General features: G+C 34.3%; 1 protein-coding gene across 3 annotated transcripts in view; it reads right to left on the reverse strand.

The window, feature by feature from the left end:
• The window catches only part of Atf1 (activating transcription factor 1), a 45,623-nt gene that overhangs the window by 2,588 nt on the left and 30,514 nt on the right, over nucleotides 1–12,521 (reverse strand). For all 3 annotated transcript variants that reach the window (XM_071609844.1, XM_071609843.1, XM_027949986.2), the window contains 2 exons: nucleotides 9,037–9,216; nucleotides 8,792–8,951 (listed from right to left, as the gene is read on the reverse strand). In XM_071609844.1, coding sequence (XP_071465945.1) covers nucleotides 8,792–8,951; nucleotides 9,037–9,216 — 340 coding nt within the window. The remainder of the gene's footprint in view (nucleotides 1–8,791; nucleotides 8,952–9,036; nucleotides 9,217–12,521) is intronic.

The following is a 12,521-nucleotide window of genomic DNA, read 5'->3' on the forward strand; positions in this document are numbered from 1 at the left end:
CATAGATCTTTGTACAGAATCTATAATATGCCAAATTTATTTAACTGTCACCTAACAGACTTCTAAGTGTCTTCCAATGAAATTCTATATATCTCCTTGTCAGCCGCATTTTGCTCTGGGCCATATATTCATTCAAAATCAATGCCCAATTGCCCTCCAGAGAAACTGTTCCAATGTACATTCCCATGGACAATACAAGAGAATACCCGCTTCTCTTTACTTTCTCTAACACTTGATATTAGTAAAATTTATACCCTTTTGTCCATCTAATGGCTCAAAAATTATCTCTCCTTGCTATATTTTATTTCCCTGATTGATAAACAAAGATTAATATAATTTCCTGTTTATAGGCCATCTGTATTTTTCTTTCTCTTAGTTCATTTCTAGAACTAAATCTTCATGTGAATACATATACTGTAGTCATAAGTTGCAAATATTTTTTAAGATAATGGCATCTTTTACCAAATAGAAGTGAAACTGCTGGGTCAAAGAATGTATACTTTAAAATTTTATGTTTCCCTCAGTAATACACATGAAATACTATTTTCCTTATATGCTCAATGACAGTATTGTCATTTTTAAATTTTTGCCACACGACAATTCATTGTTAATTCCCTTAACTACTAACAAGATTGGATCTCTGGGTTCTTTTTTTTTTTTTTTTGCAGTACTATAGATTGAATTCAGGGCCTCATGCATGCTAGGCAAGATTGCTCTTTTGGATCTATTTTTCTATAAACTGCCTATTCATATACTTCCCCATTTCTCAGTTAGGCTGTCTTGCTCATCATTTCTAAGAACCCTTTGTTCGTTGTTTTTATATTCTTTTCTTATCTACCACTTGACTTCTGATATTTTATACCTTGTCCCATAAATTTTTAAAATTATACTTAGTGCTCCGTTTTTGCCTTTGCTCCATTGGTTTAGATAAAAATGTCATACATTATATATTTTTCTGAATTTTATTTATAAGGTTTTATTTAATTTTTTGCTTTTAAATCTTTAAATCTATCTGGAATAACTTGTGTATAGTATAAAATATGGGTCCAATTTAATTTTTTTCTGGATGAAGCTGGTTCTATCAGCATCATCTATTAATTAGCCATTCTGTACAAATGTACTCAACCAGCACAAGAAGCTACTTCTTTTTTTAAAAATGCTTTTATGGTAGATGAACACAATATCTTTATTTTAATTTTATGTGGTGCTGAGGATTGAACCCAGCGCCCCGCACATGCTAGGCAAGTACTCTACCAACTGAGCTATATCCCCAGCCCCACAAGAAGCTATTTCTGAGCTTTCTCCTGGCTATCCTTACTGTCTATCCCTTCTTCTTCTGTTTTTTTTTTTTTTTTAAGAGAGAGAATTTATTTATTTATTTAGTTTTTGGTGGACCCAACATCTTTGTTTTGTATGTGGTGCTGAGAATCGAACCTGGGCCGCACGCACGCCAGGCAAGCAGCTACCGCTTGAGCCACATCCCCAGCCCCCCTTCTTCTTTTTTTAAAAATATTTTCTTAGTTGTAGATGGACACAATACCTTTATTTTATTTGTTTTTAATTTTATATGGTGACGGGGATCGAACCCAATACCTCACACATGCTAGGCAAGCGCTCTACCATTGAGCCACAACCCCAGCCCCTGTCTATCCTTTGTTTGATACCCACTCTGATTACAATTGCTTTAAAGGATGACCCAGTGCCAATAAGACAAGTAACCTTCTATTCTTCACCATTCTCGAATACTTATTTTAAGGACTTTAATTTGAACTGCATTAAATTTGTGTGAAATTTGAATGAAATTTTTTATATTATCTCTACCAAAGGACATAGTACATTTCCTATTTGTGTAGATACTGCTTTAGCTCAATATAATTTTAAAATGTGGATCCTATGCCCAAGTTTTGTCAGTAATATGAATGTAGGGCTGGGGTTGTGGCTCAGTAGTACAGTGCTTGCCTACTAGCATGCATGAGGCACATAAAAATAAACAAATAAATAAGGGTATTGTGTCAATCTACAACTAAAAATTATTTTTTAAAAAATATGAATGTAAGGGGCTGGGGCTTTAGCTCAGTGGTAAAGTGCTTGTCTAGCATGTGTGAGGCACTGGGTTCGATCCAGCACCACATGAAAATAAATAAAAGATACTGTGTGTTCATCTACAACTAAATAAACATTTAAAAAATATGAATGTAATATTACTCTCCATAATTTTCAAGATAGTTACTGATAGCAGAAAAACATTTGTAATGGTTGGATTTTGTTGACTGGGTTAAGGGACACTCAGCTAGTTGGTAAAACATTATTTCTATAATATGCCAAATTTATTTAACTGTTACCTAACAGAGGGAGCTTGTAAAGGGATTATTAGCATTTAAATCAGTACACTGAGTAAAGACCATCCATCCTCACCATTGTGAGTGGGTATCATCCAACCCACTGAGGGCCAGAATAGAAGGGGGCCACTGAAAAATGGGGAATTCTCTTTTTTTTACTTGTAATGGGACATTGTCTCCTGTCCTTTGGACATCAGTGCTCCTGGTTCTCTGGCCTTTGGATTCTGGGACTTACTCTAGTCCCCCAACCCCTATAACCTTCCCTAGAGCTTAGACTGAATGCATCACTGGTTTTCCTGGTTCTCCAGATGGCAGATGGCATATTGTGGGACGACTTAGCCTCCGTAATCTTATGAGCCAATTTTCAGAATATCTCTCTCTCTCTCTCTCTCTCATTCATATATATATATATTTTTTTTTTTCCAAGAGAATTACATTCCCATCAACAGTACAAGAGAGTATCTGCTTCTCTTCACTTTCTCTAATACTTGATATTAGGAAAATTTGTACCCTTTTGTCTAATGGCTCAAAAATTGTCTCTCCTTGCTCTATTTTATTTCCCTGATTGATGAACAAAGATTAGTATAATTTCATGTTTACAGGCCATCTGTATTTTTCTTTCTCTTGTCTTTTATATTCATTTATAGAATTAAATCTTCATATATGAATATATATATATATATATAAATACACACACTGTAGTTATTTATTATTGTCAATTGAGAGAATTATTTTTAAGATAATAGCATCTTTTACCAAATAAAAGTGAAACTGTTGGGTCAAAGAATGTGTATGTCAGGGGGCAGGGATTGTGGCTTAGTGGTAGCGTACTTGCCCAGCACCTGTAAGGCACTGGGGTCGATCCTCAGCACCACATATAAATAAATATTTAAGGGGCTGGGGATGTGGCTCAAGCGGTAGCGCGATCGCCTGGCATGCGTGCGGCCCGGGTTTGATCCTCAGCACCACATACAAAACAAAGATGTTGTGTCTGCCGATAACTAAAAAATAAATATTAAAATTCTCTCTCAAAAAAAAAAAAAATTTTAAAAAGAAAAAAAAAAGGTCTATTGACAACTAAAAAATATTTTTAAAAAAGTAAACTGTTTTGTCAATTGGATGGATATAAATAGTATCAAAGTATGTAGTTTTAATGTGTACTTTTATGATTACTAATATATATCATGTTGATTCTGTTTCTCTAGAGAACCCAACACTTTATTAAATTTTAAATTTAAATATTACTATTGTTTTTAAAACTTCCTTCCTTTTAAAAATTTTTATTTATTTATTTATTCTAATATGTTATATATGACAGTAGAATGCATTTCAATTCATAGTAAATATATAGAGCACAAATTTTCATGTCTCTGGTTGTACATAAAGTAGAGTCAGCTGGGGTTGCAGCTCAGTGGTACAGCACTCGCCTAGCACGTGCAAGGTACTGAGTTCGATCCTCAGCAACACATAAAAATAAATAAAAATAGGGCCTGGGGTTGTGGCTCAGCAGTAGAGTGTTTGCCTAGCATGTGTGAGGCCCTGGGTTTGATCCTTAGCACCACATATAAATAAATAAGTAAAATAAAGGTCTTAAAAAAAAAAATAAATAAAATAAAGGTATTGTGTCTAACTACAACTAAAAAAAACTTTAAAAAAAGTATATTCACACCATTCATGTCTTCATACATGTACTTGGGATAATAATGTCCATCTCATTCCACCGTCTTTTCTCTTTGTAGTTCTCTGATTACTAATAAAAATGGGTACTCTTTCATATGATCATTATGCTATGTTTTCTGAGAACTGACTATTCATATTTTTTGCTAAGTTTTTTCCTATTAGGTCGTACTTTTTTGGTTTAGAATATCTTTATATTTTTTCAAACAAATTTTCTTAACAGATCTCCTCTGTAAGTTTAAAGCTTATATTTTCTTTGTGTTATCTTTTGATGAAAAGAAGTTGGGTTTTTTTTTTTGGGGGGGGTACTGGGGATTGAACTTAGGGGCACTCAACCATTGAGCTGTACCCCCAGTCCTACTTTTATATTTTATTTAGAGACAGGGTCTCAGAATTGCTTAGCACTTCGCTTTTGTTGAGGCTGGCTTTGAACTCATGATCCTCCTGCTTCAGCCTCCTGAGCCATTGGGATTACAGGTGTTTACCACTGCACCCGGCAGAAGTTATTCATTTTAATGAAATCATACACATTAATCTGAATCGTTTTGTGTGTGTTGTCCTGTTTAGAAAATTCTTCCCTATCCTGAGTCTATGAGATTATACAGTTTTATCTACAAGTTTTAAAATTTCATCTTTCACATTTTTCAATCTAACTAGAATGAATTTTTTTGTATGGTAACAAGGAAGAAATCTAATATTTTTTTCACATATTAATTAGATTGTCTAGTACCATTTGTTGAAGAGTCTCAATGATCTGTTCCATTGATCACCAGTGTTTCATATATTCACAGATCTGTTTGGGGAGCTCTCTATTCTGCTTCACTGGTTTATATTAATGTCAATATCACACAATTTTAATTACCACAGCTTTCAATAGGACTTGGTATCTCCTCGCCTTATTCTAGAATACTTTGGCTATAAATTTTAGAATCAACTTGTCAAGTTCTTTAAGCAACCTGCATGGAATTTCATTGGAAATGCAAAATCTAATGGATCAAACTGAGAAAAAATAGTCATTTTTATAATACTGAGTTTCTATATATATGGATGTAGTATATATTCCATTTATTTAGATTTTCCTTAATATCTTTCAAAAATGTTTTATAATATTTTCTATAAAGGTCCTAAATATCTTGCTAGATTTATTATCAAGTAACATGAATTGCTGATCACATAAATGATTCCTTCTTAAAAATATTTGTAAACATTTTATTTGCTGATGCAAAGAAATACAACTGACTTTTAAAAACTAATATTGTATCTAAAAAAACCTTTATAAATTCATTACTTCTAATAATTTTTCAGTAGATCCATTTGGATTTCTCTTGGTAAACAACTGTATAGCAACAGGAATAGTGTTAATTCAATCCTTATAATTTTTGTTTCTTTCTCCAATTTTATTAAATTAGCAAGGAGTTATAATGTTGAAGTGAACTGGTTCTTTTTCAATATTTCAAATAGTATTTTATTTTCTTAGATATTTTAGGCAAGATGAATATATCTTTGCTAATAACAATTTTATATTTTCCATTCCAGTTTTAATTTTTATAGTCTCCTGATCTTTAATGATTTTTAAATTAAGCATATATTTTTTTAGTTGTAGGTGAACACAATACCTTTATTTTAGTTTTATGTGGTGCTGAGGATTGACCCTAGTCACTTGTGCTAGGTGAGAGCTCTACCACTGAGCCACAACCCCAGCCCTCTTTAATGATTTAAGTTATGAGATATATTTCCTTCCCTTTATCCCTTAGATAACTTGAAGACTTCACAAAACTCAATTCTGTTGTTAATTGTTTCTGCTGACTTTCACTTGTGAAAGACAGTAGAGTATTTCTAAAACCTTAAACTCAAGCCTGGATTCCTGATTGAAATCATACTTTGCTACCACTTACTAAGCAGTGTAACTTTTGGCAAATCATTAACCTCTCTAAACCTCAGTTTCCTCAGCTCAAAATGATAGAAATAAATTTTCACCTAAAAAAAACTTTTGCACAAATTACATAAGGACTTGGCACATATCAAGGCTGCCTGATTCTATGGGTCTTCTGTGATTTTTAAACTTGTATTTGTTAGAACTTGATATATGGGAATTCACTTCTAAAGCCTGTATAAAGTGCTTTCCTCCAGGGAATTTGAGGGTACTGTGATTTAGACCATTTTTAATTATATTTCTCAGTTGATGGCATAGTGAATAATCTCTGATCTAGTTCCCTAGTCTACACAGGTCCAAGACACTGTCCCTAGTCTTCTTTGCACACCAAAGCTATATTGATCAAGGAGATTTGAATGCATGTCTAGACAGATGGGGCTGCCTCAATGGTTGGTTTTATGCTTTTTGCTCAATTCCTAACCTTAACAGATTTCTCTTACTTTCCTGTAGGCTTATCCAATATCTTCAAAAGGTGGTTTTTATATTTGCCCATTCTTTAAAAAATATCATATAGCCTACCTGGGCCCGGTGCCACATTCCTGTAATCCCAGTGACTTGGGAGGCTGGGGCAGAAGGATCACAAGTTTGAGGCTAGCCTTAGCAACCTAGCTAACCTTGTCTCAAAATAAGGAGGATAGGGAATGTATCATAGTGATAGGATGCCTCTGGGTTCATTTCCTAGTACCAAAATAGAAAAAAATTATAGCCAAGGTCATATTATGAGAAAGAAAAGTCTCATTCTAGTAATTTTTAACAAGTTTCTTGGGTTATCTAGGTATACAAAGAAATGCAATTCTCTTCTAATATTTAAATGATTAGTTCCTTTTCTTATACTGCTACATTTGCTGGTTCCTGCATTGTTACCAAGTTCATCTGCAGTGAATCTTGCTGTCAGTTTTTGGTTAAAGAAATATTTTATTTTTCAACAATTAAGTGCATCTATTATAAGGTTTTATGGTGATCTTTATTGCTTTAAAAATACGAATCTTGGGCTGGGGTTGTAGCTCAGTGGTGGAGCATTTGCCTAGCACATGTGAGGCCCTGGGTTCAATCCTTGGCACCACATAAAAATAAATAAATAAAATAAAGGTATTGTGTCCAACTACAACAAAAAATAAATAAATTAAAAAAATACGAATCTTTTGTTCTATTTTTCTTATTTATGTGGAACTGAAAACAGAAGCACACGGTAATTTTTAAAATCTATTCTAGCCAGGCACGGTGGCGCACGCCTGTAATCCCAGGGGCTTTGGAGGCTGAGACAGGAGAATTGCAAGTTCAAAACCAACCTCAGTAAAAGCGAAGTGCTAAACAACTCATTGAGACTCTATCTCTAAATAAAATATAAAATAGGACTGGGGAATGGCTCGGTGATTGAGTACTCCTGATCTATTCTGTATGTGACTATTTACGTTTTTTATTTCTAATACAATTTATTAGTACCTTTTTTCCCCTCTTGAACACAGTATAAAATGTTACCCATTATATGCATTTTCTCAAGCAGCAGTTACTCATATTTGATTTAAAGTTATGAGATATATTTCCTTCCCTTTATTCCTTAGTAATCTTTAAAATATATCGTGTATAGTAATGTTTAAAATAATTTAAGATGAAAGTAAATGTTTCTGGGAGTTAAATCACCCTGCTGTATTTTTATGAGCAAACTTCCCTGCTATATTTTATGTCTGACTATATATTATGCAGAATACCAATAACCCTCTCTTCTTTTGTTCTAGTCAATAGAAAGCAACAAATTATAGGATACTTTTTTTTTTTTTTAATTTGGGACAGGGTCTCACTAAGTTGCTGAGGCCAACTTCAAATTTGTAATCAATCCTCCTGCCTCAGCCTCCTGAGAATCTTGGGATTATAGGCATGCACCACCAAGCACACAGCTCTGTATTTTGTTTTATCACATTGTGCTTTACAAGTAATGTGTTGAGCCTACTTTATGATTCTGTGTCACATTTTGGTAATTCTTACAATATTTCATACTTTTTCATTATTATTATTTTATCTGTTAGGGCAATCTTTACTGTTACAAATATGTTTTGGGGTATCATGAACAGTGCCCACATAAGGCAGCAAATTTATCTCTTTCCCTCTCATTGGATTTCCCTATTCCCTGAGACATAATATTGAAATTAAGCCAATTTATAACCCTACAATGAAAGAAGAAAAAAACTGCACATCTTTCATTTTAAATCAAAAGCTAGAAATGATTAAGCTTAGGGAGGAAGGCCTATTGAAAGATGATAGGCCAAATGTTTCTTGGCCAAACAGGTAAACAAGCTGTGAGTGCAAAGGAAAAGTTCTTAAAGAAAATGAGAAGTGCTACTCCAGTGAACACGTTGGAAAGTGAATCAGCCTTGATATGTAGGAAGTTTTAGTGGTTTGGGTAGATCAAACCAGGGACAATATTCCCTTATGCCAAAGCCAAATATTTGAAAAGTTTTGCCCAACAGTGCTATTTTCAAAGGTCACAATAAAACTGGAAGAATTCTAGGTCATATGCCATATTGAATAAAGAGACTAATCAATGGGATTCACTGATCCATTGGACATAATAGTAAAATAAAATTGATATAAACCCCCTTCTTATTTCTAATTATACAATTTCAACTAGCATCTGGTTATGTTTTGAGACTTACAAAAAGCCTTACATATTTTTTTTAATATTTATTTTTCAGTTGTACACAATACCTTTCTTTTGTTTATTGATTTTTTATGTGGTGCGGAGGATCGAACCCAGGGTCTCGAATGTGCTAGGTGAGTGCTCTACCGCTGAGCCACAACCCCAGCCCAACCTTACATATTTTGATAGTATAACTTTATCACCTACCTGTTTTTCATCAACCTTATTTCTCTTTTTAATTGGGGGTCATCTGTCTTAGCTGTCTGAGATGTTAGAGTCACAGGGGATGTCATCACCACAGTTTGTGGCAGTGAAGTAGCCGAAGGTGTGGTGCGGATCTGATATGTCTGCATATCTCCTGATGCAGCTGTATAGTCAAAAAAGTACGTTAATTGATACGTGTATTTGAAAGAACTTTGGGACAGTTTCTATAGATAGTTAAATATACTTACTTTGTACAACCACCTGGTTGCTGGGCACAAGTATTTGTTGTCCATCAGAGGTCTGTGCATACTGTAGGATTGTGCCTTGCTGAGTACTGCCTGAATTTGTCATGGTTAATGTCTGAAGTCCCTGTACTCCATCGGTGCCTGGACTGGCCAACTGTAAGGCTCCATTTGGGGCAATGGCAACTTTAACCAAAAAGAAAAAATACTATTATAAGGCTGTATACACTAATTCAAAGCAGTAACAAATATTTATAATTACACCTGTTTTAATTCCTTATTAAAACATATTTAAATGCAGTTCTACTTGAATTGTCAACCACTCTTGAGCTGAAAGAAAGATATGGGTGCACTAAAATAGATAAAATGACTGTGTGCAGTACAGTGGCACACACCTGTAATCCCTGCTACACAGGAAGAGTGCAAGTTTGAGACCAGCTTCAGCAACTTGGCAAGACCCTGTCTCAAATTTTTAAAATATAAGGACAAGGATATAATTCAATGGTAAAGCATCCCAGAGTTCTATCCCTAGTACCACTAGGGATAAATAAATAGTGCATCTTTATAGTTCAGATGCACTATTTTAAATTCATCCTCAAGTTGTACAATACATAACTGATTGGGATAAATAACACATTCTGGAATCTGTGGGATACTTCATGCTAATTGCTAATGTTGTCACAAAAATTTGGCATTAAAAGAAGGCACCAATGGATTTTTTTTTTTTTGAACAGTATTGGAGATTGAACCCAGGGCCTCATACATGCAAGGCAAACAATATACCACTGAGATCTCTCTACCTCTTTTAATCTTATTTGGAGTCAGGATCCCACTAAATTGCACAGGCTGACCTCAAACTTGCAATTCTCCTTCCTCAGCCTCCCAAATAGCTGGGATTACAGGCTTGTACCACCACAACTGGCTCCAATGGCTTTTAAAGGGAATAGAAATATTATATATTTTTTTCAAAAGCAGCATTAATTAAAAATTATAACTTCAAAATATCTTTAAATGGTTAACATTTGCCTATGGAAATTTTTCAAATAGAATAAAAGGTTATATTATGAAAAAATAGGTCATCTGGGATGGGGACTGTAGCTCAGTGGTAGAGCGCCAAGTAGCTGGGATTATAGGCATGAGCCATTAAGCCCAACTTAGCTCCACTTTCTATTGCTACCACTGTTAAGTGTATTACATATTATTTACTTGATATTTTTAAAATGTAATCTCTTAATTTAATTCCTAGGGAAAATAAAGTCACTAGGAAGCCATTTATAGATCACATTACACAAACATTTTTCATTGAATTGCACTTGTATTAATGCTCTCCCCTCTTAAATGAAACAACAGAAGGCATGACCAAACAAAACACATTTAAGCATTATGCAATTCCCACATAACAAATCCCCTCCAGAATCTAATGCAGCATCCCTGTACCCTTTTAAAATAATTATCATACAACATTCCCCCTGCCTTATCCTTTGGCAAACAGGAAGCCAAAACACAATTGTGTGTGCTGATAATGGGAAGGGGGCATTAATTGAAAATAATTGCTTTCAGCACTTTCTAATCATCCCTACATCACTGTCACACATACTTTAATTCATGACTTTAAAAGACTCATTAAATTATATTTTGATGTAGAGATTTGTTTTGATGTTATATTTGTAATTAGTTTCAGTCTTTCTCCGCAACAACACATTATATATACACACATTTCTGTATGTATAAATATATAATTTAAAACTCCTTTTATCTATTCCTTTTTATTTGCCTTAGGATGGGGTTAGCCACCCTCCTCCACATCCTTAGGTAACTATTATTTTTTGGTATACATCTCCCCAGTTTTTTTTATGTTCACACAGACTGATAAAGTGAGACCTTCCCTCCCCCCCTCTCACACACACACACACACACGTAGAGGCATGTGTTTTGATGTTAAATACATAATACAATATAATACAGAATCATTTTCATTTTTGCAACCTATCATCCTGTTCTTGTTTAACATGCGGTTTGACCTGATTTTGTTTATTCTGAAATTCAGTACAGTAGCCATTAACCTCAGATGGCTATTAGGTAAAATTAAACAAAAAATGAGTTCCTCAATCTCACCAGTCACATTTTAAGTACTCAGTAGTCTCACCTGATTTAACATCTACTATGCTGGGTGATAACAGATTCAAACATTTCCAACATCACAGGAAATTCCACTGGACTCTGCTGCCTTAAATACTAGTTTGTATTGTACTTATTTCAATTTGCCTAAGTTTCATGTAAAAAAGGGGTTTTACTTTTTCTTTTCATTCATTCATACTGGGGATTGAAACCAGCAGTGCTCTACCACTGAGCTACACCCTAAGTGCTGTTTTTTTTTTTTTTCTTGAGACAGGTAAGGCTGGCCTCAATCTTCTCCTGCTTCAGCTTCCCAAGTAGCTGAAATTACAAATATGCACCATGACATCCAGTCAAAAACGGTTTCAGAATAAGCCATATTGATAGATAATTATTAATTTGCTAGTATGCTGCCTTTAAAATTTGGGGGTGAGTCTGTCAGTAATACATGTATGTGGCAAAGAAAATAATTTGTTTTGTTGAAACTGAAAGTGAACCTCTCCACTGTTATTAATCTCTGCTCCCAGTTTGTTTCTTTACACAGGTATTCTATGTATATTCTTTAACTAACGTATTCATAATAATTTTAACTTGAAAGCTGATGATAGTACCAGGTCTTATTTGCAAAGGATATGGCTGGGAGTGAGCAGAACAAGGTTCTTTCCCTCAAGGAACTTATATTCTAATGGGGAGAACAGATCATAAATTACGCTATAATTACACACAGTCTATAATTAAACTAATAGGTACTCTTAATTATCCATAAATGCTATAAAGAATAATGCACAAGTAAAAAGAATAAAAAAAATTAAAAAAAAAAAAAACACAGGGGAATAAAGAAAATTAAAGGGAAGGGGGAGCACATTTATTTTAAGAGTTGTCCTTGAAGGAGGTGGTACTTTAGGAGTGAGGATGCAAACCATGTCTGAGGAAAGAACATGCCAGCATGGAGGATGACAACTCTGAAGACCCTGAAGTAGAAACAAGCTTTCTTGACTTAAGGTACAGCAAATAGTCTGTGAATGAAATGATGGCCAGATTAGATCCTGAATGTTGTATCTTATGGCACCTGGATTTTATCCTGTGACAGATAAATCACTTTAGCCATAGTATGGAAAACTGATTATTACAGCAAGAATGGAAGCAATATGACCTTCTGCACTAATTCAGGTAAGATATTAAACCAGATAGTGGTGGTGGTTAGAGATACTGAGAAGGTAACATATATTTTGTTGACAAGAGCCAGTGAGACCACCCCTTAGGGTTGGGGTTAAGGGAAAGATTACAAATAGGCAGCACAAGTGAATTTTTTAGGGCAACAGAACTAGGTATTGACTGTGGTGGGTGGTGGTACACAACGGAACACATTTGTCAAA

This window comes from Marmota flaviventris, chromosome 3 (genome assembly GCF_047511675.1).
Source record: "Marmota flaviventris isolate mMarFla1 chromosome 3, mMarFla1.hap1, whole genome shotgun sequence".
Classification (NCBI taxonomy): Eukaryota; Metazoa; Chordata; class Mammalia; order Rodentia; family Sciuridae; genus Marmota; species Marmota flaviventris.